Source organism: Oryctolagus cuniculus, chromosome 9 (genome assembly GCF_051225735.1).
Source record: "Oryctolagus cuniculus isolate XC-2025 breed Fujian yellow rabbit chromosome 9, ASM5122573v1, whole genome shotgun sequence".
Classification (NCBI taxonomy): Eukaryota; Metazoa; Chordata; class Mammalia; order Lagomorpha; family Leporidae; genus Oryctolagus; species Oryctolagus cuniculus.
In genome coordinates, this window is record NC_142875.1 from 90661802 (window position 1) to 90688198 (window position 26397).

Below are 26397 nucleotides of genomic sequence, written 5' to 3' on the forward strand. Positions count from 1 at the left end.
ATTCAAACCCTACCACCTCTGTTGGTCATCCTTAAAAACTGACAGAATCATGCTCACTCTCCTTCCTTCTCTGTAATGCTGCCTTTCAAATAAATAAATCTTTAAAGAAACAAAAAACCTGACCAGGTACTCTACCTTTTTTCGGTCTCTCTGCTTTCAATTTTTGTTTGTTTGTTTTGGTACCTTCTCAGAACAAAGCTCTTGGAAAATCATATTAAAAAATCAAAGTTACAGGCAGAGAGAGGGAACAGCAGAGCAAGAGGTCTTCCATCTGCTGGTTTACTCTCTAAATGGCTGCATGGCTGGAGCTGAGCCAATTCAAAGCCAGGAGATTCTTCTGGGTTTCCCAAGTGAGTGCAGGGGCTCAGGCATTTGGGCCATCTTCTTTTGCTTCCCCCAGGCCATTAGCAGAGAACTGGATCAGGAGTGGAGCAGCCAAGACTCGAACCAGTGCCCATATGGGATGCAGTACTGCAGGTGGAGGATTAACCTACTATTACAGCACCGGCCCGTTTTCAAATTTCACCAAACATTTCTAAATGAACACTGACTATTATTCTCCTTTCTTGGAATGATACATAGATGTCCTCTAAGGCTCTAGGATAGAGAGATAGAAGGGAGCTTCAAAAGGATCGTGGAAAATAGAATTCAAAGATGTGAGTGTTCTGTGAACTTTTTGAAGCCCTTTCATATTGTGTGGCAAAATATTTATCAGAATCTACAAATCTCAAAACTGGCTCTAAACTCCAAAATGCTGACAGCTTGTTTGACCTGCTCTCAAAGTGTCTTTGTTACTTTGCATTATGATAACTAAAAAATCTAGAAGCAAATTGAACAGGTGACATACCATTGTACTCTGACAACTGTACCATCTGGAAAAATGCTTTCTTCTTGTCCATCAGCAAATAAGTTTTTAATTGTCTGGTCAGGAAATGTGATTTCTTTTCTTCCATCTGGGAAATGTTTTTCTGTTTCAAAAAGGTTACTGTAAATATTTTTTAAGGGATGGGAAGAACTTAACAATGACAGGGCAGAGCAGGTACATACCTATCTGTCCACTTGAGAAATGCAAGACTTGTAGTCCCTCTGGGTATGTGGTGTGGGTGGTCTGGGCGGCGGCGTAGTAGTAGATCTGTGAGACACAAAGTCAGCCCCTTCCCCGCAGCAGGCCAGGTAGCACAGGGGGTGCCCTGTGGACACTTACCACTCTCTCATCCGGCATGACCTGCTTCACGTCCCCATTAAAGAAAGTGACAGTGACAGTCTTCCTGTCGGCACTCACTTCCTTGCGAGTTCCATTGGGAAAGAGTATAACCCGGCACCCATTCTTATAAACCTTCTCCACCTGCAAACAACATCATCAACAGGTTAGATGTCTTCCTGAGGCCACACAACTGAGATATGCTTAATTTCTAAAGTTTTTCATAATAAGAAGTAAAATATTCTCTCAAAAGTAGGGAAGGTCCTTTGTTTCACTAGGGACTGCCAATCAGTCAGCTTCCAACTTTCTCATTCCTTTTTCAATTATTAGCTAGAATTCATGTAAAAAAGAAAACTTTTCTCCATGAACAATTTGTTACCCCCCAAGCTGACTGCACAGGAAGTCTAACTGCTTCTTCGGGCTGCTGCTCTCTGTCCTAATATGGACAGAGACGATAGTGAACTTCACCACAGAATTTCAATTAAAACAGATCAGTTTAAGGATCTGAGAAAGTAAATTTTCCATAAACCTAAGGAAAAAGTTGCCCACCACCTCTACTCCCTTCCCTTTTCATTCCCTCTTCAGCTACAACAGCCAGGCGAGCACTTTGCTCCCTCAACGCCTGCCCTAAGCACGGGAAAAGAACTGCAGGGCAGACAGCAAGAGAGGCAGGCCCCCGGCCCTGGGGGGACACAGGAGAGGACACAGGAGAGGACACAGGAGAGGACGGCTAGAACAAACAGAGGTTTTTTTAAAGTGCTAAGGATCACAGGGGATTTTTAGCTCTGTATGTAGCAACAACCAAGTTTAAACACGACTGTTCTTTTTCCTGCATCTCTAAACCAGAAATGGAAACCAAATGCATGTTGTGCACTGAGCATTTCTAGGAGTCTACAGGTTCAAGCTCAAGGTCCTCAATGTTTTTTCTGTACCTTTTTTAAAGATTTTTTATTTATTTATTTGAGAGGTAGAGTTACAGACAGAGGGAGAGACAGAGAGAAAGGTCTTCCTTCTCTTGGTTCACTCCCCAAATGACCGCAAAGGCCGGAGCTGCGCCAATCCGAAGCTAAGAGCCAAGAGCTTCTTCTGGGTCTCCCATGTGAGTGCAGGGGCCCAAGCATTTGAGCCATGCTCCACTGCTTTCCCAGGCCACAGCAGAGAGCTGGATAGGAGGAGGAGCAGCTGGGACTGGAACCAGTGCATATATGGGACTCCAGCACCACAGGCAGAGGCTTAGCCTACATCAGAGCACCCACCCCCTCAATTTTTTTTTTTTTGAAGATTTATTTATTTCCTTATTTGAATCAGAGTTACAGAGAGAGAAAGAGACAGAGAAAGAGAGATCTTCCATCTGGCTAGTTCACTCCCTGGATGGCCTCAATGGTCAGGGCTGAGCCAAGCCATAGCTGGGAGCCAAGAGCTACATCTGGGTCTCCCACAAGGGGTAAGCAGGAGCCCAAACACTTGGGCCATCTTCCACTGCTTTTCCCAAGCCATTAGCAAGGAACTGGATCAGAAGTAGAGCAACTGGGACACAAACCAGTGCCCACACGGGATTCCGGCATTGCAGGCTTTACACAACAACACTGGCCCCAAGGTCCTCAATTTGTTAAGCTACGATCATTGGTTTTACACACCAACTACTCTATTTTAATACATGTTTATTTTTTACAGCATTCATTAGTTTTTAAAATGTTTTTAACCTTTCCATCAGGATGACTAACTTCTGACTGAATTTCTTCTTTATCTTCGACTTCCTTGTTGTCCTCAAAGTCGGGATCTGGGAAGTTCCCTGGCTCAAGTGGCTCCCTGGGAGACACGACCTGTAAGCAGACAACATGTAAGTAGATGTAAACCTACCTGGTTCTAAAAGCCAGATTCTAACAGAATAGAATTCTAGGTGGGGTAAGAAAATTGGCATCATACACAAAATGTTTACAACATTAAGAAAGAAGCCTCCTTTATACAGGTTAGTGAAGTGATATATTCAAGCACAAGTTATCTATGTTTGCATATATAAAAATATAAAAAGATTTACTTGTCCCTTCTCTGAACTGCTTAATTCACGAGGAGGTACAGGCTTGGATCTTCGAGATGGATTTCCTGTAAGATTACAATGTCAAAGTTAGTTTTAATATTTAATGGAAAATTTTAAAGTTACTAGTGTAGTCAAACATTTCCTTAGTTCATATCCTTCTTCTGTGAATTGCTGTTCTTTATTAATTACAAAGTCTTTACCAGTGCTCTTTTCTAATTTGTAGGGGTTCTGCATCATGTGCTGGGCAACCAAGACAAGACGGTAAGATGGTGTCCACCAGAGAGTTTACAGTATGGAGGAAGAGACAGGCACTAAGATGACCTAACAGCCCAAAGGTATTCTGCAAACATTCACAGGACTATGAAGGGCCTCGTGTGGGAGGGCAGATAAAGAGGCAGCCAAGGGGCCGGCGCTGTTCCTCAGCGGGTTAGAACCCTGGCCTGCAGCACTGGCATCCCATGTGTGCACCAGTTCAAGTCCCGGCTACTCCACTTCCAGTCCAGCTCCCTGCTAATGCTCCTGGGAAAGCAGTGGAAGATGGCCCAGGTCCTTGAGCCCCCTGAACCCAGGAAGAAGCTCCTGGTTCCTAGCTTTGGATCAGCTCAGCTCCGGCCATTGCAGCCATTTGGGGAGTGAACCAGCAGATGGAAGGCCTCTGTCTCTTTCTGACTCTACCTCTCTCTGTAACTCTTTCAAATAAAATAAAATCTTAAAAAAAAAAAAAAAAAAAAGAGGTAGCCAAGAATACATAGAGAATGTGGTTTCACCACAAAACTGGTTATTGAGCTACAACCTGAGTGCCCTGGTGGTTGTGGTCTAAACGGTAGGTCATGAGCAGCATGCCAATCATGTGCAACATTAGTAACAAAGACATTACAAAGGAGATACACATCAACAACAAACAATTTTTTTTTTTTTGACAGGCAGAGTGGACAGTGAGAGAGAGAGACAGAGAGAAAGGTCTTCCTTTGCCGTTGGTTCACCCTCCAATGGCCGCCGCGGCCGGCGCGCTGCGGCCGGCGCACCGCGCTGATCCAATGGCAGGAGCCAGGAGCCAGGTGCTTTTCCTGGTCTCCCATGGGGTGCAGGGCCCAAGCACCTGGGCCATCCTCCACTGCACTCCCTGGCCACAGCAGAGGGCTGGCCTGGAAGAGGGGCAACCGGGACAGAATCCGGCGCCCCAACCGGGACTAGAACCTGGTGTGCCGGCGCCGCTAGGCGGAGGATTAGCCTAGTGAGCCGCGGCGCCGGCCCAACAACAAACAATTTTTAAAAATATAAAGCACTAATGTCTCCTTCCTGTAAGCCAGTGGGTCGTACGGAAAACACTCGGAATTTCCAAGGGTGTCGAACAAGTGCCAGAACCTGCCTTGCATACTGAAAGTACACTGGTGGCTGAGCCGAGAGAGAGGCCCGGAGAAGGACAGAGGCAAAGTTAGGCCAGCAGGCCGTGAAGCTCGCGAGGAGCCCGATGGAAATGCTCCCTCATGCTGCGTATCATCTCCAGTTTACAGGTCCCAACTGCCAAGTGCAGCAGCTGCGCAGGAATCAGGAATAAAACAGGAATCCCAGGTGTTGGCTTGAGCCAGTGGGCGGACTACAGATAACAGACACTGTGTGGGCAGGACAGGAGGCCATCCTCTTCCACCTCACAGGGTGAGGTGTGTGCCACACAAAGTACATAATGCTCTCTGTTCCAGAGGAAAGAGCAATATCCCCATTTTACAGGTGAGACAATAAAGCTGAGAGGCTAAATAACTTAACCAAGGCTGTCAGCTAATACAAATCAGAACCAGGATTCAAACTTTCTGTATCTCAAATTTCATTCTCTCTTGACAGATAACTCGGCCTGCAAACTCTCCACCTCCTGGGCAGCATGAGAAGAGGGGACCAGGAGCGTGGGCTGACTCCTGGGTGAAGCGCGCCATCTGGAGGACTGCAGACACTCAACTGGAACAAGCGAGCCGGGCCTGGAGACTCAGGAGCACATCCACGACCCCAAGACAGGGACAGACTCAGAAGCACTCCAGAAAGGAAAAAACAGAAATTCAACCACATTAAGAATCTGGGTTCTCCAGAAGGTGCTGGAAAGAGCAAAAAGTCACACAGTGTGGGAAGACACTTGTAATCCACATGGGCTATGATGCTGGAGAAGGGGAACCCTCTCATAAATTCATAAAGAAAAAGCCCCCACAGCATATGTGAAAAGATCTGAACAAGCTCTTCTCAAAAGAGGAAACTGGGGGCTGGTACTATGGCATAGTAGGCTAAGCCTCTGCCTGCAGTGCCAGCATCCCATATGGGCACTGGTTCCTGTCCCAGCTGCTCCTCTTCCAATCCAGCTCTCTGCTATGGCCTGGGAAAGCAGTGCTTGGGCCCCAGCACCCACGTGGGAGACCCAGACAAAGCTCCTCGCTCCTGATCGGCCCAGCTCTGACCACTGTGGCCATTTGGCAAGTGAACCAGCAGATGGAAGACCTTTCTCTGTCTCTCCCTCTTCATGTCTGTAACTCTACCTCTCAAATAAACTTAAAACAAAATAAAAATAAGAAGAAATCTGACAGCTAAGAAGCAGAGGCAGATGTGTTCAACATACTTAGTAATCAGCCAAATGCAAACTAAAACTATAATGCCACATACTGTTACACCCCACCTGCCTGGCAAACACTCCAGTCTGACAGTACCAAGCCCCGGCAAGGCAAGCCCTTTCCTGCTAGTGAGAGGGTAAAAACACTGGGAACGATCTTGGCAAAGCTATTAGTGTTAAAGATTCTCATCCCAGTTCCCTAGCCATTACAATCCCAGGTGTGCCTACAGGAATGGAAGTGCCTGTAGCTGAAATACAACAGCCCACTCATGGCATCACTGCTTACCAGACCAAAACTGCTACAAAGTGTTTCTATCAGGAGAAGGATAGTCAATTGAACATATTCAGGAGGGAGGAAACTAGAGCCAAGGATACACACCAATCTCAACAGCATGATGCTGAATGAAAGAAGACAAAGGAACACGGTCAGTATGATTCTAGTCACAAAACTCAAAAGTGGGTCCTTTCTTCAGGGCTCATCTGCAGAGTCTGCACTCAGAGGCAGGCAATGTAAAACTATGGTGGGGCACTTGTGGGCGCAGCTGAGCATCTGTGTCTGTACCTTGGTGAGTGTCACCCTACTGTTAGCTCTGTAACTGTCAAATTGCACATGTTCATATGTTAATGCATTTTTTGCAATTTCAGGAAAATAATTTTTAAAAATTCTAAGACTCACAAGAGAAAGCAAAAAGACAAAAACAATGAGATTGCTGGCCAGCGCCGCGGCTCACTAGGTTAATCCTCCGCCTTGCAGTGACGGCACACCGGGTTCTAGTCCCAGTCGGGGCACCGGATTCTGTCCCAGTTGCCCCTCTTCCAGGCCGCGGCAGCCATTGGAGGGTGAACCAATGGCAAAGGAAGACCTTTCTCTCTGTCTCTCTCTCTCACTGTCCACTCTGCCTGTCAAAAAAAAAAAAAAAAAAAAAAAAAAAAAAGAGAGAGAGAGAGATTGGAAAGAACTTAAAAAGTCATGAAAAACAAAACTCAGTTTTAAGAAATCAATAAATTTGGGGCCAGCACTGTGGCCTAGCAGGTTAAGCCACCATCTGCAGTGCTGGCTTCCCATATGGGTGCCAGTTTGAGTCCTGGCTAATCCACTTCCGATCCAGCTCTCTGCTATGGCCTGAGAAAGCAGTAGAAGATGGCCCAACTCCTTGGGCCCCTGAACCCAGATGGGAAGACCCAGAGGAAGCTCCTGGCTCCTGGCTTCGGACTTGCACACCTCTGGCCATTGTGGCCAATTGGGGAGTGAACCAGCAGATACAGGACCTCTCTCTCTCTCTCCCTCTCTCTCTCTCCACCTTCCCTTCTCTCTCTGTGTAACTCTTTCAAATAAACAAATAAATCTTTTAAAAAATCAATAAATTCAATGTTAGAAAGGAAAAACAAGAGAAGGCACTTGACAGAGCAGTGAATATACTTCCTGGGACACCCACACCCAGTATCAGAGCCCTGGATTTGAGTCCCAGCTCCACTCCCAGTTCCAGCTTCCTGCTAATGCACACCCTGGCAGGCAGTAGAGATAGTTCAAATATTTGGGTCCCTGCCACCACGCAGGAGACCCACACTGAGTTCCAGGCCTTTGGCTTTGTCCCAAGCCCAGTCTAATCTGTTGCAAACATTTCAGAAGTGAACCAGCCCTTTCTCTCTCTCTCTCTCTCACTGTCCACTCTGCCTGTCAAAAAAAAAAAAGAAGTGAACCAGCAGATGAGGGTTTGTTTCTCTCTGTCTCTGCCTCTCAAATGAGAAATAAATTTTTTAATTAAAAAATAAAAAACTATACCTAAGCACCATTTCACATCCAATTGGAAACATTTTAAACTTTAACCAGCTCCAGTCTGAGAAAGTACAAAGGGCATGTCCTGCAGACAGTGAAAAACCAGCACCAGCACTTAGCAGAGCAAAGGGAAGACCCACAGCACACAAACCTGCCAGGCCCAGCATCCATTCTAGAGAAGCCCCTCCACTGAGACGTGCTCTGCAGCCCTGCTCACCACTGTGCAAAACTGCAGGAGAGCTGATTGTCCACCCGCAGAGACACAAAACTGGAAATACCCAGCGGAATCTACAGAGCGACTAAAATCAGCCTCCTTGGGTGCTTATGAGTTAATGTGGGAAAGTCTTACCAGATTAAGAAAAAACAGCAACCTGTAGGACACACAGAGCATGAAATGATACTGTATTAATCTATGTAATAAAAGAATAACCTGCTTCAGGGGATACTGACAGGGAGTAAGAGGAGGCAGGGGAGCTTCAAGTACATCTATAATGTTTCTTAAACTGAGTATAAATTCTCTATTCTTTATATTCTGAAAAGATTTATAAAAAGATCATATAGCCTCTTACCTTGTGTTGACAAGTAAGTTTGCTTGTGTTTTTCTACATGGGTTCCCGAAGAAATCTGACTCTTTTGAAATCGAACAGATGGGTTCTAAAGTATGAGATAATTTTGAACATAAAATAAGCATCAGTTTTTTTATATCAGAACACTGAGTGAAATGAACAGAACTCAGCTAGGCATAAAAACACTAAAAGTTTGTTCCTTTCTGTTGCTTTATCACCACAGGCCAAGGTGATAAATATTATCTGGCAATGAAGCATGTGTGCATTCACACACACACACACACACACACACTCCTTATAAACACATGAGGGTTCTTCATAAAGTTCATGGAAAATGCATATTGTAACTACACATGGATTTCAAAACATTTTTGCACCAAAATAAACTTACTCTTACACTCCATTTTTCCAAGAACTCTCTGAAGTCCCCTTGTACATTCAATTCTTCACATTAGGACACAGCAGTGTAACCATACTGTAACTTAACTAGTCTTCTCGATCGTTAAAGGCTGGCCAAGGAGAACACAGGCCTCAGCTCCTGAGGCTGCAATGGTTGAGGGTTCGGGCTCTTCCAGGCTCACTAGAATGAGACACAGTGAGGCCTTCCAGCTCCACCTCAATCACCCTCTGTCGGGTTCGTGCCTACAGCAATCACTTCTAGTAACTTCGCTTCTCAGTGTCTCAACCTACTCCCCCTGCAGTCTTACTGTCCTGCCTCAGCTACACAGGGAAACTCTTCCAAAACTGTCATTATGAACAAAACCAGTTATAGCAATTTATCAATAACTGCAAAAATCTTAAGTTCAAAGTATTCGTCTTACAAAGATCCAGAATGTGAGGCAGTCTACAAAATAATTCAATGAGCTCTTCAAAAAATCAATGCCATTTAAGAAAACACAAAAGGGGGGCTGGCATTGTGGGGGAAATGGTTAAGCTGCCGGCTACAATGCCAGCATTGCATATGGACGCCAATTCAAATTCCAGCTGTTCCACTTCTGATCCAGCTCGCTGCTAATGTGCTTGGGAAAGCAGAAGAAGATGGCCCAAGTGCTTGGGTCCCTGAACCCACTTCAGAGACCCAGATGAAGCTCCTGGTTCCTGGCTTTGGCCTCACCCAACCCCAACTGTCGCAGCCATTTGGGGAGTGAACCAGCAGATGAAGATCCAACTCTGTCTCTCCCTCTGTCACTCTACCTTTCAAATATATCTTAACAAAAAAAAAAGGAAAATACAAAACATTCAGGAGAGATGTCATGGTTTCCACAATTATCTTCAAATGCTTTAGAAAACCATAAAAAATAAGGCAAAACATGAACAGTTTTGAAACCAGTTGGCTGCTCAGGTGTTCACTATAATATTCTTTCATGTCTTCTCTATTTTGGGATATGTTTAGGAAGGAACAGGTGTCTAGCTTAGTGGTTAAGACACCTGCACCCCAAATCAGAGTACCTGAGTTCAATTCCTGGCTCTGCTCCCAATTCCAGTGATAGCTCAAGTGGCTGAGTCACCAACACCCACACAGGAGACCTACACTGAATTCCCAGCTCCTGGATTTGGCCCACCTAGCCCTGGCCATTCTGGGCATTTGAGAAGAGAAACAGTGGATGAGAGCTGTCTACCTACCTCTCAAATACATAAATAAAATGGGAGGAGGGATTGCCCCCTTCTGATTACCATATCCAATCTTTCCAGCTCTTTCCTTGAATATCTCCATATCCCGACAACGCTTAGAGTCACCAAGTCTCAGAATTCACTGACCCATGTATGGTTGCTGTATCCCCCAACCCTTGGCATCTTCTGCCACAACCCAGTTTACATTCATGCTTCACCGCAGGCTCTTACCACTCATTCTACTAACCATGTCCCTCTCACTCGGAGGGTGAGATGTGTGACCACATCTCAGCTGAAAGATGACTCCACCAGCCTATACCCCCAAAAGCTATACAGGAAAGAACATGAGCGTGAACAATTCTCTAAGTGCATTATCTCTAACTGAGGCAGCCCCAATGCATCCCAAGATCAGCCTGCCTTCCCCAGCCCTCTGCTTTCCACTCCCAGAGGCTACATCCTCTTTCTCTGTTCCCTCAGCCTCCCACAATGCCTCCTCCATCCTCACTAGCTGAGCAGCATGTCCTGGCTTCCTGAGAGGATTAAAGCATTGCAGGGGAGTGCTTCCCAAACAGCTGCCGCACACTTTAACCCGGTCTGGGCCTGCCCCTCCTATCACAAGGCATGACCAGCTGTCTCCATCCCTCCCCAAGCCCACCTGCTTACTGACCCTGGACACAGCTCAGCAATCATCCCACTTCCTCCCGCAATAACATTCTCTATTTTGCCAACACACACACCCCTACCTACCTGCTCACCTTCTGTCTTAAAAAAACAACACAAACACTGTCCACTCTCCCTTACATACTGCAAAACCGCACCACAAAGCATTTCTACTCTGCCCACAACTGCACCTCATCTCTTCTCCAGTCAGGCCCACCTGCCCCACACAACCTGGAATTTAGTCTCGTCAAGCCCAGTGCTCACCTCTACTCAGTGCACCTGCGGTCAGTTTTCAGTTCCCACCTAACTTCCCTGCAGCCCCCAACTCCACAGCCTCAGTGCCTCTCCCAGCCCAGCTTCCTTACAGCTGCACTGCTCCTGACAGCCACATGTCCATCTCGTCCTCTTCTCCACATGAGTCCCAGAGGCGGCATTTCAAACTAGCCCTGTCTACATCTGGGCTCCTGTCCCCAAACCCTCTGAAAATATTGATTCTCTTTTTGTGGTCTCTCCTGATAACTGAGGCCAAAACACAAAACCAAACTAAACTGTGGTTAGAAATCACTCCTGATTCTTTCATTGCTGTCACACCCTCTTCCAGTCAAAAACAGATCTAGGTGGCTGCTGGATCCCCCACTGCTGCCACTCAGATGGAAGCATCGCTCTGGTCTGAATTCCTGGGATGGTCCCTCACTGTGTTGCTGACTTTGCTCCCCTCTCATCTATTCTCAAGTCTGTGGCAGACAGAGCAAGTTCACTGAAGTAAAGATCAGGCCACTCCCCCAAAGCCCTCCCAGGGCTCCCAACTCAGCAGGCAGAGCCCAGGGGCTGGCAGGACTCTGCCAATGCCGGCACCTCTGACTCTGAGTGCTCTTGCCTTCCCACTCACTCTGCTCCAGCTGCTCTGGCCTCAGGTGTCCCCAGTGACAGACCCTGCCTGCAGGCCTCTGGCTCCTCTGCAGGTCCTGCCAGCTACCCTGGGCATGTTCTCACTGCCTCCTGCTGGCCAGTAAGCTTTCCCCAAGTCTCTGAGGCATGGGATCTAAACCTGCCAGCAGTTACTCCCATCTTGCTTTGCCTCCTAGCTCCGTCACTATCACACAGTCTTTCTCCTGTTGCTCGAATATAAATCCCATGATTTATATTCCAAGGAATTTTTTCTGGTTTGTTCATTGCTGCACCTCCAGCACAGATGAAAACCAGTCACTTGATCAGAAAGGATCTATACATGTGACTGCAAGACTCACTTGACGTTTTTTAAGTTTTATTTATTTGAAAGGCAGAGTTACAAAGAGACAGACAGGGATAGAGGTCTTCCACATGCTGGTTCACTCCCCAAATAGCCTCAACAACCGGGGCTGGGCCAGACGGAAACTAGGAGCTTCTTCTGGGTCTCCTACGAGGATGCAGGAGGCCCAAGCACTTGGGCCATCTTCCATTGCTTTCCCAAGTACACTAGCAGGGAGCTGGATAGGAAGTGAAGCAGCCAAGACCGATATAGGATGCTGGTATAACAGGCAGTGGCTTTACCCACTACACCACAGCGTCAGTCTCTGAGACTATCTGCCTATTTTGAGAGAGCTCCATCTTAAGAATTAAAAAAAAAAAAAATGAATCTGAAAAGTACTTTAACAAGTACTCAGCAGTGCTTGACAGAAATGTTTAATTGTGGTAAAATGTACATCACATCAAACATGCTGCCTTCACCACAGTGAACAGGATGGCTCCGGGCATGAGGCACATTCACACCACACACAGCCCCTCCACCACCCACCTGCAGAACGGTTCAGCCCACATCACTATAGCACCAACTCCCCATTCCCTGCCCCGCACCCACCACTCCATTTTAAATATCACATGTTTGACATCACCCCCAGACCTGACAAGACCAGCTGCCCCCCTAAACCTACCATAGACTCAGGATTTTTTCCAGCAGTTACATGTGGATAGGCCTTAGGGCTGTTCTCAATTGCTTCTGCCTTCTTCCAGGCATCCAGTCGGAATCTTTCCATCACCTTTATCTCTTCCCGAAGGTCTGTGTTCTCTCTGACCAACATTTCTATCTGGCTTCTGAGACGCCCATGTGCACTTGACCATTTTGCTTCTTTCCTTTTTAAATCTTCCTGTAAATCTGCTACTTGCTGTTTCAAAGCCTCTCAAAAAGAACCAAAAACAAACAAACAAAAACACACACATATACAGCATTACAGGGTTAAAACAGTGTAAAAGAGACCACGTCAATGAAACAGAACAGCTGGCCCAGCAGACATCAGAAAAGACGTCATCAGTAAACAATGTCTCCAGAACACTGACTTTTCAGAAGCAGGGAGGAGGGGATCAGTTGGAGCCTCACTTCATCCCAGCAACAAAATCCAGTAGAGAGAGAGGACACAGACACCACTCAGGGTCTCACTATAGTCACCACCACGAGATCACAAAGCCGTAACCTAAGACATCAACTCACAGAGAAAGAAGGAAATCATGGTGATGCTTGACAAAGAAAATCATGAACAACTGAAGGAAGAATTGAGATAAAGGAAGGAGTAAAAGATTGCAAAGTCAAAACCACCTGCCATAAAAACTGAATCTATTTAGAATCTCTGAGAAGAAAAAGCAGCATTAAGAAAATGAGTTAATTAAAAAAAGAAAAAACATATACAAACCTAATAGATTAAGAATGCAATGGTAATTAACATTTACAAAGTATCTACTGTCCAGCACTGGTATGGGTGCTTGGGTTACCAAGCACAAAACACAGGCCCCTGGCTTCATGCTGCTTACCCTGCGCCAGGGCTGGAGGGAGTGGTGAGGGTGGCAGCTCAGGGAGACGGGTGTTGCTGGGCGTGTCTGTGAGCATGCTGGCGCTCACTAAACACAGACCTGCAGGAGGCAGGGAACCAGTCCGGGGTCCCCAGGGAAGAGCAAGCTCAGACTGCCAGGAAGGTGCAGCGCGCAGTTCCAGCGCAGCAAGGGGCCAGAAAAGGGGATGGAAGAACAAAGGGAGGACTGAGAGCTGACAGGAAGGAACCTGAAGCTCCCTAGTGAGAAGGAAGAGGAGCCCACAGCCAGGGACAGGTCTCAGGACAGAGGAGATATAGACTGCCTCCTATGGTGAGCAGCCATTGGCCCAGCACCAGTCCCTCAACTCCAAGTGGGTGACTCAACTTTCTGATAAAAGAATGTATTGTAGAAGAGAGAGAAGGCTTGAGAATGGTCCCAAGGCTCTTGCCCAAGGAGGGCAGGGCAGGCCACTCACAGACGCCCTGAAGTAGGGGAGCCCAGTAGGCACAGACAGAACACGGCAGTCAGGCCAGTGGGAACCAACAGAGATCCATCAGGACAGAAACCCTAACACAGGCCACCAGAGGCTGGGGCCTCCCTGCCACGGTGCCACCTCAGTCAAGGAGGAGACAGCGGCAGAGCCTGAGTGAGAAATCTGCAGGACATTGTGGCTAAGGAGTCACAGGCTGCCGCCAGGTACACAGGCTGGGGATGGACTGAGCTCAGCCATCAGCTCCACAGCAACAGGATGGCCAGAAGCCTAAATGGAGCACACGAGGGGAAAACAGGCAGCAAGATCTGGAGACAGTGAATACAGACAACGCTTCCAGAGACTTCTGCCACAAAGGGAATCACCCAGGGCTGTGAGGCCAAGAGAGACTTTGGTTTCAAGTAATAACAGCATGTTTCTAACTGATGGTGCATTTGGGGATGGATGGTGTGGAGGGAAGGGGAAGGCTGAGGAGGTAGGCCGGTGTATGAGCAGAACCCAGTCACCCCAGGAAAGGGAGGCTGGGTATGGGGTGAGGCTGAAGGCACAGGCAGAGCAGAGGCTGGGAGAGACTGGGGGGAAGGAGGAGGCTCAGGGGTGCAGGGAAGCGGGGGGAGCTGAGGCACTGCAGGTATCAGGCAGGAAAAGAGTCAAGAACAAGAGAAAAGGGCCGGAGGCAGCAGACAGGCAGAGTGAAGGCAACGGCCCTTGCAGATGAGAAAGCTGAAGAGCCGAGATCTCCAACCTGAGTGAGTGGGTGAGAGTCAGGAGAGAGGCAGACTTAATGGGGATGAAGGGAAGTGTGGGACACCTAGACAAAGTGAGCAGCTCCCCGCTGCTGTGGGCAGCAGAATGGGGAGACGGCTGCCAGCCACATCATGTGGCCTGGCAGACACGAAAACTCCCCCTCTCCAAAAATGAGAAACAAAGCTATCCAAGTCATTAGGCTGGAAAAAATCAGTGGTAATAATCAGAAAGCAGGGATACTTTGAAAACTCTGAAGACATGCTAAAAGGCAAGGGAGTCAATGCACCTAAGGTCCCTGTGGTCAAGCTGGGACCACTGAGTATCAAAAGGAAAATTAATTAGAGCAACTTCAATTTGTAAAGGGCTATGAATGGATGAATGGATAATGAGTTTAAGTTCCAGGTTGATAGAAATGTCTTACTCAATTCCCCAGGGCTTAAAAGGGTCTAACACACAAAGGGTTCCCAATACAATTGTTTAAATGCTGCCAAGAATGTGGAGAATACACTGTTGATGGAACTGTAAATCAGTACAGGCACAATGGAAAGCTGTCTGGGAAAACTAGAATCATAACTACCACAAGACCCAGCTATCCTACTACCGGGTATATATTCAGAGGAAATGAAACGAGTCTGTGGAAGAGACACGTGCACCTGCCTGCTCACTGCAGCTCTACTCCCAACAGCCAAGAAATGGAATCAACCTAAGCGCCCATTAGTGAATGACTGGATAAAGAAAATGTGGTTTCTGTTCACAACCGGATACTATTCAGTCATAAACAAGGATGAAAACCTGTTATTTCCAGCAACATGAATGGAACTGGAAGACATTATGTTAAATGAAATAAGTCGGGTACAAAAAGATAAATACCACAGGTTCTCACTTATATATGGAAGCTAAAAAGTTGAGAGAATAGAATAGTGGTTATCAGAGCCTGGGTACGTTGTAGGGGAAGAAAGGATGAGACAGGATAGTTAACAGGTACAGGGGAGCAGTTGGATAAAAGCAATAATTTCTAATTTTTTTTAGCACAGCAGGATACCTGTGGTTGACAATAATTAATTATTTCAAAATAGCTAGTAGAGAGAAGTTTGAATGCTCCCAATACAAAGAAATGATGACTGTCTGAGGTGATGGACATGTCAATTGCCCTGATGTGACATTACTTGTATATAGGTCCTGAAATGGCACACTGTACCCCATAGATATGTATAATCACTAGTGTCAATTTAAACTAAATATTATATTTTAATACTTTTTTTGAAACTCATTTGTTTTTACATATTTGAAAGGCAGAGAAACAAAGAGACAGAGACAAATAGGCAGAGATCTCCCATCTGTCAGTTCACTCCCCAAACACCCAAAAAGCCAGGGAGGGCTGAGTCAGGCTGAAGCCAGGAGCCTAGAATTCAATCCAGGTCTCCTGCACGGGTGGCAAGGACCCAACTATTTGAGCCACCATCTGCTGCCTCCTAAGGTGCCCGTTAGCAGGAAGCTGCCGTCAGCAATGCAGCCAGGCCATGAACCCAGGCACTCCAACAGGGGAGGTGGGCATCCCCAGCAGTGGCTTAAATGTGCACAAACATTTTTATTCCTGAGTTTTTATGTTTTGTTTTGGAGAATCAGAGATCCAATCCACTGGTTCGCTGGTGATCTGTTATGTCAGAGGTGGGCTGACGCTGATGCAGGGAGGAACTCTAGTCATATCATCCACACGTGTGGGAGAAACCTAATTTCTTGAGCCATCACCTGCTGCCTCCTAGGGTACACATTAGCAAGAAACTGGAGTCAGGAGTGAAGCCAGGTATCAAACTCAGGCACTTTGATATAGGACACAGATGCTTCAACCAGCATATCAATCACTAGGCCAAATGTTTGCCCAAATACTATTTAAAATATGGGAAGTAATGGTAGGCATTTGGCCTAGCAGTTAAGGTACCAGTCAGGAGACAAATAACCCATATCAGAGTGCCTAGATTCAAGTCCCAGCTCTGGCTCCCAGTTTCAGCTTCCTGCTAAGACAGACTCTGGAGACCAATGATGGCTCAAGTAGCTGGGTCCCTGGCTCCCGGCTTCAGCTTGGCCCAGCCCCAGACACTGAGGGCATTTAGGGAGTAGACCAATGGAAGGGAGTGCTCTCTCTGTCTCTCCATCTCTCTGCCTCACAAATAGTAAGTGGAAGATGAGTTCGCATTTTAGGCTAAGAGCAAACAACGGTCACTTTACATTTTTCTTCTGAAAATATGAAGTTTTAACTTTGAAGAAGTCCAATATAACCAATGTTTTTATTGCTAGTTAGCCATGTGTTAAAAATCTTTGCACAAGGCCAGCACCGTGGCTCAATAGGCTAATCCTCCACCTTGCGGCGCCAGCACACCGGGTTCTAGTCCCGGTCGGGGCGCCGGATTCTGTCCTGGTTGCCCCTCTTCCAGGCCAGCCCTCTGCTATGGCCAGGGAGTGCAGTGGAGGATGGCCCAGGTGCTTGGGCCCTGCACCCCATGGGAGACCAGGAAAAGCACCTGGATCCTGGCTCCTGCCATCGGATCAGCGCGGTGCGCCGGCTGTAGCGGCGGCCATTGGAGGGTGAACCAACGGCAAAGGAAGACCTTTCCCTCTCTGTCTCTCTCTCTCACTGTCCACTCTGCCTGTCAAAAAAAAAAAAAAATCTTTGCACATACCAATGCTACAAATATATTCACCTGTTTTTCTTCTAAAAGGTTTATAGTTATACAAGAAATGCATTAGTTCTTTTTAACTGCTACATTCCTACAATCTAGCTCTGAAATGAAGAGGAACAGTGGGCCGGCACCGCGGCTCACTAGGCTAATCCTCCGCCTTGAGGTGCTGGCACCCCAGGTTCTAGTCCCGGTCGGGGCGCCGGATTCTGTCCCGGTCTCCCCTCTTCCAGGCCAGCTCTCTGCTGTGGCCAGGGAGTGCAGTGGAGGATGGTCCAAGTCCTTGGGCCCTGCACCCTATGGGAGACCAGGATAAGTACCTGGCTCTTGCCATCGGATCAGCGCGGTGCGGCTGGCGCACTGCGGCCATTGGAGGGTGAACCAACAGCAAAGGAAGACCTTTCTCTCTGTCTCTCTCTCTCACTGTCCACTCTGCCTGTCAAAAAAAATAAATAAAAAATAAATAAAGAGGAATAGTAGCTTGGCCTATAGTTTTATAAGTTTTAAAATTAAACACAACTCAGTATATTAAGGTCTTACAGTATTAAAAATGAACAGAACTAATAGTATTTGGTGTGCAGTGGGTCAAGAAGATTAACACATTACAGTGGTGAACTTCTATCCTAGCTTATAAACTCACTCAGGTCATTTCAGGGTCTAGGAAGCCTTTAGCAAGTCTTCACTAATAGAAATGTTCTAATATTTTGAACTCTTTGATACAAAAAATGTTCTTGATGCCAAGTCTATAACACAGTATTTGTTAATGAATGAATAATGGAAGAATATCCATTTTTTCTTTGATACACCAAATAACTCCAATGAAAACATACAAGACCATCACTTTTACTAACTTACATAAGTATAATGTAAAGAACTGGCATACCTGTATTTCTTCACGTTCCTTTTTATCTGGAAAAGTTCTTGCAACCGTGGTATATTTTTCAAACACTTTGCGTTCCTTTTGTAGCTTTCTCATTTCCTCCTTCTTAAACTCTTCTAATCGAGCCAATTCTTTTGCTTTCTGCTGTTCAAAGTCTGCGATTTCTTTCCTAAAATGACCAACCATGTTATCATCTACAGGGACCATCTCAATTTAGTAATCCTGTGTGACACCAAAATACAACCCAGTGGCAGCTGAGGACCTGCAGTCATAGTGAATCCATCTTGAATCCACAGGCCTAAGACATCAGCCAGTCCACTCTCCAGAGCACTGACCCACCAAGCACTCACTGGGTGCCTACTAGAAGTCAGGCACTCTACTAGCTAGTAAGGAAACCACAGGAAAAAGAACAAAAATCCTTACACCCATGAAGCTTCTTAGCATTTAATAGGAGGCAGACAATAATGAATAAGATAAATAAGTTAAACACATGGAATATCAGAAGCATCGAGAAAAATAAAGCAAGGAAGGAGGAAGGAAATACGAGGGTGGGAGGCTGAAGTTTGAGTGGAGTCATCTTGCTAAGATAACATACAAAGTAAAACCTCGAGGGAAAGAGAACAAGTCACGTAAGGCAAGGGGAGCGCCAAGTACCATAGCCATGATGGAAGAAGTGCCTTCTGAAGGGCTCAAGGATAGCCAGGAGGCCAGCGAAGCTAAAACAGCCAGCAAGACACACAGCAGATGTCAAACAATAAAGAGGCCTCTGATATCTGCCTCAGGGAAGGCCGCTCTGAGCAGCTGTCCAGACGCAGGCTGGCTCTGGCAGCTGTGTGAGGAGCATAGGGAGACAGGTGCAACAGAAACCAGTTAGGACGGCAGGGCGGGGTGAGACGTGCAATGAGACAGCAAGAGAAGTCTCCAGGCTGACACTGAGATTTCTGGCCTGGGTGAACAGAAGAACAGACGCATTTGGGGAAGACTGTGAGATGACCAAGTACGGGAGGAACAGTAGGAGCTGGCTCTTCTAGAAATGATCAATTTGAAATGCTTAACAGTTCTCTAAAGAGAGAGACCAAGCAGGCAGTCAGATATGAAGTGCAAGCCAGAGAGTCTGATTTGGGATGGCACCGGATGATATTTAAAGGCTTGAATGTGAATGTAACAGATGTTCAATTTTGCCTAAATATCCAAACTTCTATAATATATACACAATCATACATACAAAGCAGAAAATGGGAGAACAGCTGTTGCATATTTGAGCCCTTAACAATCTAAAAAACTACTGCTGTCACTAAGATCGAACTCCCACTGGGTAAGTGGGCAAAAGTCACAAAGAAATTTGCAAAACAAATACAAATGACCACTAAATGTACAAGTATGCTCAGCCTGATCAATAACTGGGAAATGCCAAGGGGCCAGCATTGTGGTGCAGCGGATTAAGCAAAGCCGCCTGCAACACCACCATAATATATTAGAGTGCCGGGTCCAGTCCCAGCTGCTTAGCTTCTGATCCAATTCCCGCTAATGCATCCTGGGAAGGCAATGGACGATGGCCCAAATGCTTGGGCCCCTGCCCCCCACATAGGAGACCCAGATGGAGTTACTGGTTTCAGCTTGGCCCAGCCCACATTGGTTACCATTTGGGTAACCAGTGGATGGAAGATAACTCTCTCCCTCTCTTCCTCTCATCTCTCCCTCTCTCCCCCCCTCCCACTCTCTGTGTTGCTCTGTTGTTCAAATAAGTCTTAAAAAAAAGGCAAAAAAGTTACAATTAGCAGGTTAGCAAGATTTTAAAAACTGCTAACGCTCAATTCTCATGATGGGGAAAAGGAGATGAGGCGAAGTCTCAGATACTGACCAGGACAGATGCTGACCAGAGGTTCTTGACCTTCATCACAGGGTAGTTTTTTAAAATTTTTTTCCCAAAGGTAGACTCATAGGTATGATGCTACACCCTGTAACAGAGTCTATCAGAGTGACACAGATGGACTGAATATACTCATAGTCACCTCAGGGATATACTGGTAGGGTAAGATGTCTACTACATCGTTACATTAAAAGCGGATTAAAGAGCCGGTGCCGCAGCTCACTAGGCTAATCCTCCGCCTGCGGCACCAGCACACCGGGTTCTAGTCCCGGTTGGGGTGCCGGATTCTGTCCCAGTTGCCCCTCTTCAAGGCCAGCTCTCTGCTGTGGCCAGGGAGTGCAGTGGAGGGTGGCCCAAGTCCTTGGGCCCTGCACCCCATGGGAGACCAGAAGTACCTGGCTCTTGCCATTGGGTCAGCGCGCTGCGCTGGCTGCAGCGCGCCGGCCACGGTGGCCATTGGAGGGTGAACCAACAGCAAAGGAAGACCTTTCTCTCTGTCTCTCTCTCACTGTCCACTCTGCCTGTCAAAAAAAAAAAAAAAAAAAAAAAAAAAGACAGACAATAGAGCCCAGGCTTGGAGGCAGCCTGCCTGGGATGGAGTTGTGGTTGTCACTTACTAAGGATGGGAACTTGGACAATATTCTTAACTTCTTACTACCTCAGTTTCCACATGTATAAGACATAAAGGATAGCACATTACCTAAATTCAAGTTTTGAATTTTGCTTAGAGTCTAGCACAGTGAAATTGCTTTAAAAAAATGATAGTCACTATTATAGGGTGTAAATGTCCTTTATAAGAAATTCTTATATATTTTAAAATAATGAAGTAAAGGCATTGAAAATATTATCTTCGGGGGCCAGTGCTGTGGCGTAGTGGATAAAGCTACAGACTGCAGTGCCAGCATCCCATATGGGTGCCAGTTCGAGATCCAGCTACTTCACTTCCAATCCAGCTCCCTGCTAATGCACCTGGGAAAGCAGCGGAAGATGGTCCAAGTCCTTGGGCTTCTGCACCCATGTAGGAGACCCGAAAGAAACTCCTTTTCCTGGCTTCAGATGAGTGCTGCTCTAGCCATTGCAGCCATCTGGGGAGTGAACCAGCAGATGGAAGACCTCTCTCTCTCTCTCTTTCTCTCTCTGCCTCTGCCTCTGTAGCTCTGCCTTTAAAATAAATAAATCTTTTTTTTTTTAAGTTATTTTTGGTGATGAAGAGGTTTGGAATAAGTTCTCAATTTTAACCATCATTATTATTTATAATAAGCATATATTGGCCAGCGCCATGGCTCAATAGGCTAATCCTCTGCCTGCGGCGCCGGCACCCCAGGTTCTAGTCCCAATTGGGGCGCCAGATTCTGTCCCGGTCGCTCCTCTTCCTGTCCAGCTCTCTGCTGTGGCCCGGGAGTGCAGTGGAGGATGGCTCAAGTGCTTGGGCCCTGCACCCGCATGGGAGACCAGGAGAAGCACCTGGCTCCTGGCTTCAGATCAGGGCGGTGCGCCAGCTGCAGCACACCGGCCACAGCAGCCATTGGGGGGTGAACCAACGGCAAAGGAAGACCTTTCTCTCTGTCTCTCTCTCTCTCACTGTCCACTCTGCCTGTAAAAAAAAAAAAAAAAGCATATATGGAGAATATGTATCAGCACAGGGGCAAGCATTCAACCTAGCACTTAAGATGCCCACATCCCACATTACAGTGCCCGAGGTCAATTCCCAGCTCCACACCTGATTCTGGTTTCCTGACAATGCAGACATTGGCAATCTGCAGGTGATGGCTCAAGAATTTGGGTCCCTATCACTCACTTAAGACCTGTTGAGTTGCTAGCTCCCAGATTTGGCTTTGCCCAACCCAGGCTATTGAGGGCATTTGGGGAGTGAACCATCAGATGGGGAGAGCTCGCTCTCTCTTTCTCTCTGTTGCTCTGTCTCTGTCTCTAAAATTTAAAAAGAAAGAAAGAAAGAAAAGAAAATTTAAGTGTTGCCAAGAACACAGAATACTAGAACCCTTGTGAATTACTGGAAGAGATCCAAACTGATGTGTCTACTGTGCAAAATAACACAGCAGCTCCTCAAAAGGTTGTATATAGAACCACCACAGGATCTAATACTTCAGTCCCTGGATAGAATTAAAAATAATTAAAAGCTGGGACTTGTGGTAGGTGTTGTGAAGCAGCAGGCTGAGCCACCATCAGGGATGCCCACAGCCCATATGGGAGTGCCTGGGATCAGTCCTCTGCATCTGAACCACTTCCCTGCTTATGTGCCTGGGAGGCAGCAAATGATGGTCCAAATGCTTGGTTCCTACCACCCACAAGAGAGACACAGATGGAATTCCTGGTTCCTGACTTTAGCCTAGCTCAATCTCAATTGTTGCAGGCATTTGGGGAGTGAAGAGTTTTACTATCCATCCTACCCTGTCATTCTGTCTCTCAAATAAACAAAACTAAAAAAGAAAAAAGAAAAAAACATGTAGGGACTTGAACAGGTGTGGTTACAACATCCATAGCAACACTCTTCACAACAAAAAAAGGCAGAATCAGGGGCCCGAGTTGCAGCACAATGGTTTAAGCCCCTGCCTATGACACCAGCATCCCATATGAGTGCTGGTTCAAGTCCCAGTTGCTCCACTTCTGATACCGCTCCCTGCTAATGTGACCAGGAAAGCAGCAGAAGATGCCCCAACTTCCTTGGGTCCCTGCCATATGGGAGACCAGGATGACATTCAGGCTCCTGGATTCGACCTGGCTCAGCCCCAATTGCGACAGCCATTTGGGGAGTGAATCAATGGATAGAAGAGCTTTGTCTTTCCCTCTCTCTGAAACTCTGCCTTTCAAATAAATACATAAATCTTAAAAAAAAAAAAAAAAGTAGAAACAGGGGCTAGCATTGTGCTATAATGGGTTAAGCCACTGCCTGCAATGCTTGCATCCCATATGGGCACCAGTTCAAGTCCCGGCTGCTCCATTTCCAATCCAGTCCCATTATAATATGCCTGGGAAAGCAGCGGAAGATGGCCCAAGTGCTTAGGTCCCTGTACCACATGGGAGACCCTGATGAAGTTCCTGGCTCCTGGCTTCAGCCTGGCCCAGCTCCAGCCATTGCAGCCATTTGGGGAGTGAACCAGTCAATGGAAATCCTCTCTCTCTCTCTCTCTTCCTCTCCCTCTCCCCACCCCATCCTGTAACTCTGCATTACAAATAAATAAAATAAATGTCAAAAAAAAAAAAAAGAAACCACCCAATGTCCAACAGCAGATGCAATGCACAACAGATAAAAATAAAATGTGATCTCTCTGTGCAGTTGTATTATCATTCAACCATAAAAAGCAATAACATACAGATACATGCTTTAACATTTATGAATCTTGAATATACAATACTACGTAAAAAGATGCCAAACAGAAAATCACGTACTGCATGATTCACTTTAAATGAAATATCCAGAATAGGTAATTCCTAGAGACAGGGATGGTTTCTAGGAAGTGGATGAAGAAGGGATATAGAGAGTGAATAGGTAAGGATATGGGATGATACATTTTTTAAAACAGAGAGAAGCTATACATAATTCTACAACATAACTAATGCATTAAATGTCATTAAATTATAAACTTTGAAATAGTTAATTGTATGTTGTATGAATCTGACCTAAATTAAATATTAAAATAACAAAAACAGGAGCAGGCATTTCGCACAGTGGTTACAAATGCCACTTGGGATGTTCACATCAGAGTACCTGGATTCAAGTCCCAGCCACATTTCAATTCTAGTTTCCTGCTAATGTGCACCCTGGGAAACAGCAGGTAATGGTTCCAGCACTTGGGTCTCTGCCACCTACATGAGAGATCTCAACGGAGTTCTGGGCTCCTTCTGGCTTTGGCCTGGCCCAATTCCAATTGTTATTGGCATTTGGGTAATGAAATCAGCAGATGAAAAGAACTTTGTCTCTATCTTTGTCCCTATCTCTCCACCTTTCAAATAAATAAAAAGAAATATTTTTTTTAAATAACAAAAATAAATACATTGTATGCCATATATTATATAATATCTCCAGCGAGATCCACGGCAACACTCTGGAATTAAATGTATCAGTTTTCTGCAACAGAAGTCATGACACTCACAACAAGTGTAATTTTTTAAAAACATTCATGTATTTGCACATATATTCACTCACACACTCATACATACTCATGTGTACCGACATACACATATATGTATATGTAGGCAGCCTCATATAAGTTCAGTTCAGATTTTGCCACACAATAAAATCAGGCAAGATCATGACTTATATGGGAAACTACATTCACCATTCTTCTCACCACTGTCAGTAGAGTTGTGTCCTCCAAAACAGTAAGCTGAAGTCCTCATGCCTATGAATGCGATCTTTTTGGAAACAGGGTCTTTGTAGATGTATTTAAGATATGTTAGTTAAGATCATTCTGGAGTAGGGTAGGCCTTTAATCCAATGACACTATCGTTAAAACAGGAGAAAGACACAAGGATGGGCACACACAGAGGAGCATGCCAAATAAAGACAGAGGGAACACAGTCGAGTGACCACAGAGGCAGAAACAAAAGCCAAGGAACATCACCAAGGACTGCCAGCAAACACAGGAGAGAAGAAATGTCATGACCCCAATGATGCCTTGACATTGGACTTCTTGCCTCCAGACAGTGAGAAAATCAATGTCTACTGTTTTAAGCCACCCAGGTTGTGGTACCTTGTTACAGTAGCCCTGAAACTAATGAAATAGCCAAGGTACCACTTGAAGTCATGGCTTCAGACTGTTATTCCCACTTTGATTCACAATCTCACCAGTAAAAGAATTCCCCCTTTAATACACCTTGGACTACACTGAGTCATTTAACATAAAAATCATATGTGTAACAGATTATACTTCATTTTCATTCATATTTGCTGGATTAATTAAAAATGTTTTGGGGTGGGTTAAACTGACACTTGGGATACCTGCAACTCATATAAGGGTGCCTGGAATTGGGTTCAACCTCCATTTCCAATTCAGCTTCCCCCTAATGCACACCCTGGGAGGCAGCAAATGATGGCTCAGGAATACGTGGGTCCCTGCCACCCACATAAGAAACTCAGACGGTGCCGGCACCTCGGCTCAATAGGCTAATCCTCCACTTGTGGCGCCGGCACCCCGGGTTCTAGTCCCGGTCAGGGCACTGGATTCTGTCCCGGTTGCCCCTCTTCCAGGCCAGCTCTCTGCTGTGGCCCGAGAGTGCAGTGGAGAATGGCCCAAGTTCTTGGGTCCTGCACCCACATGGGAGACCAGGAAAAACACCTGGCTCCTGGCTTCAGATCAGCGCGGTGCACCGGCAGCAGCGCGCCGGCCGCAGCAGCCATTGTGGGGTGAACCAACAGAAAAAGGAAGACCTTTCTCTCTGTCTCTCTCTCTGTCCACTCTGCCTGTCAAAAAAAAAAAAAGAAAAGAAAAAAACCCAGATGGAGTTTCTGTCCCCTGGCATCAGCCAGGTCCAGCCCCGGCTATTGAGAGCATTTGGAAAGTGAACCAGTGGACAGAAAATCTCTTTCTCCATATGTCTTTCAAATAAAATTAAAATAAATAAATAATGTTGTAATGTTTCAAATATCTTAGATATAGTCTTAAAGCTATAAATGAGTCACTAGCTTTCTTTCCCAACTTACAGATACAAACTTACCTGAGTTTTTCCAAGGCACTTTCCCGTTCAATGCGAAGTTTAGCTAAAGATTTATTCTCAGCTTTAAATTTTTCTATTTCTGTTTCCAGTTCAATCACTTTCTCTCTCAGAATCTGAGATCTAGCACTGTCACCTATAAAATAGACCATAAATATGGAACTTCACAAAAGACTTCACAGCAGCAAAAAACACTAGCTTGATTAACAGTAAAAACCAAGAATATGGTAATACCTATGCCATCAAAATGCATTAGAAAGGGGCTGGCACTGTGGTGCAGTGGGTTATAGCCCCGGTCTGTAGTGCTGGCATCCCACATGGGCTGGTTCAAATTTCAGCTGCCCCACTTCCAATCTAGCTCCCTGCAAACGTGCCTGGGAAAGCAGCAGAGAAGGGCCCAAGTGCTTGGGCCCTTGCACCCCACATAGGAGACCCGGAAGAAGCTTCTGGCTCCTGGCTTCAGATCAGCTCAGCTCTGGCCATTGCAGCCATTTGGAGAATGAACCAGAAATGGAAGACCTCACTCTTTCTCTGTCTCTACCTCTCTAACTCTTTCAAATAAATAAAACTTTTTTTAAAAATGCATTAGAAAAAGTTTCAAGAAAAAAATTAGACGGGCCTATCTCCTAGAGGAAGCCCGTCTAAATTTATTTTATTTTTTTTTTTTTTTACAGGCAGAGTTACGGAGAGAGAGAGACAGAGAAAGGTCTTCCTTTTTCCTTTTGTTCACCCCCGCAGTGGCTGCTGCGGCCAGTGCGCTGCAGCTGGCGCACTGCGCCAATCCGAAGCCAGGAGCTAGGTGCTGCCTCCTGGTCTCCCGTGCGGGTGCAGGGCCCAAGCA

The 26397-nt window shown here is 46.1% G+C and overlaps 1 protein-coding gene across 4 annotated transcripts in view; it reads right to left on the reverse strand.

The window, feature by feature from the left end:
* Positions 1-26397, reverse strand: part of CPAP (centrosome assembly and centriole elongation protein) — a 66320-nt gene that overhangs the window by 9306 nt on the left and 30617 nt on the right. For 3 of the 4 annotated variants that reach the window (XM_051850674.3, XM_008259955.5, XM_051850675.3), the window contains exons 8-16: positions 25560-25692; positions 18017-18182; positions 12351-12593; positions 8173-8257; positions 3240-3304; positions 2905-3024; positions 1205-1345; positions 1048-1132; positions 848-968 (exon numbers count right to left, since the gene is read on the reverse strand). In XM_051850674.3, coding sequence (XP_051706634.3) covers positions 848-968; positions 1048-1132; positions 1205-1345; positions 2905-3024; positions 3240-3304; positions 8173-8257; positions 12351-12593; positions 18017-18182; positions 25560-25692 — 1159 coding nt within the window. Of the gene's footprint in view, positions 1-847; positions 969-1047; positions 1133-1204; positions 1346-2904; positions 3025-3239; positions 3305-7952; positions 7975-8172; positions 8258-12350; positions 12594-18016; positions 18183-25559; positions 25693-26397 lie in introns of those variants that run through there. The other variant, XM_089304340.1, reaches the window with a different exon arrangement.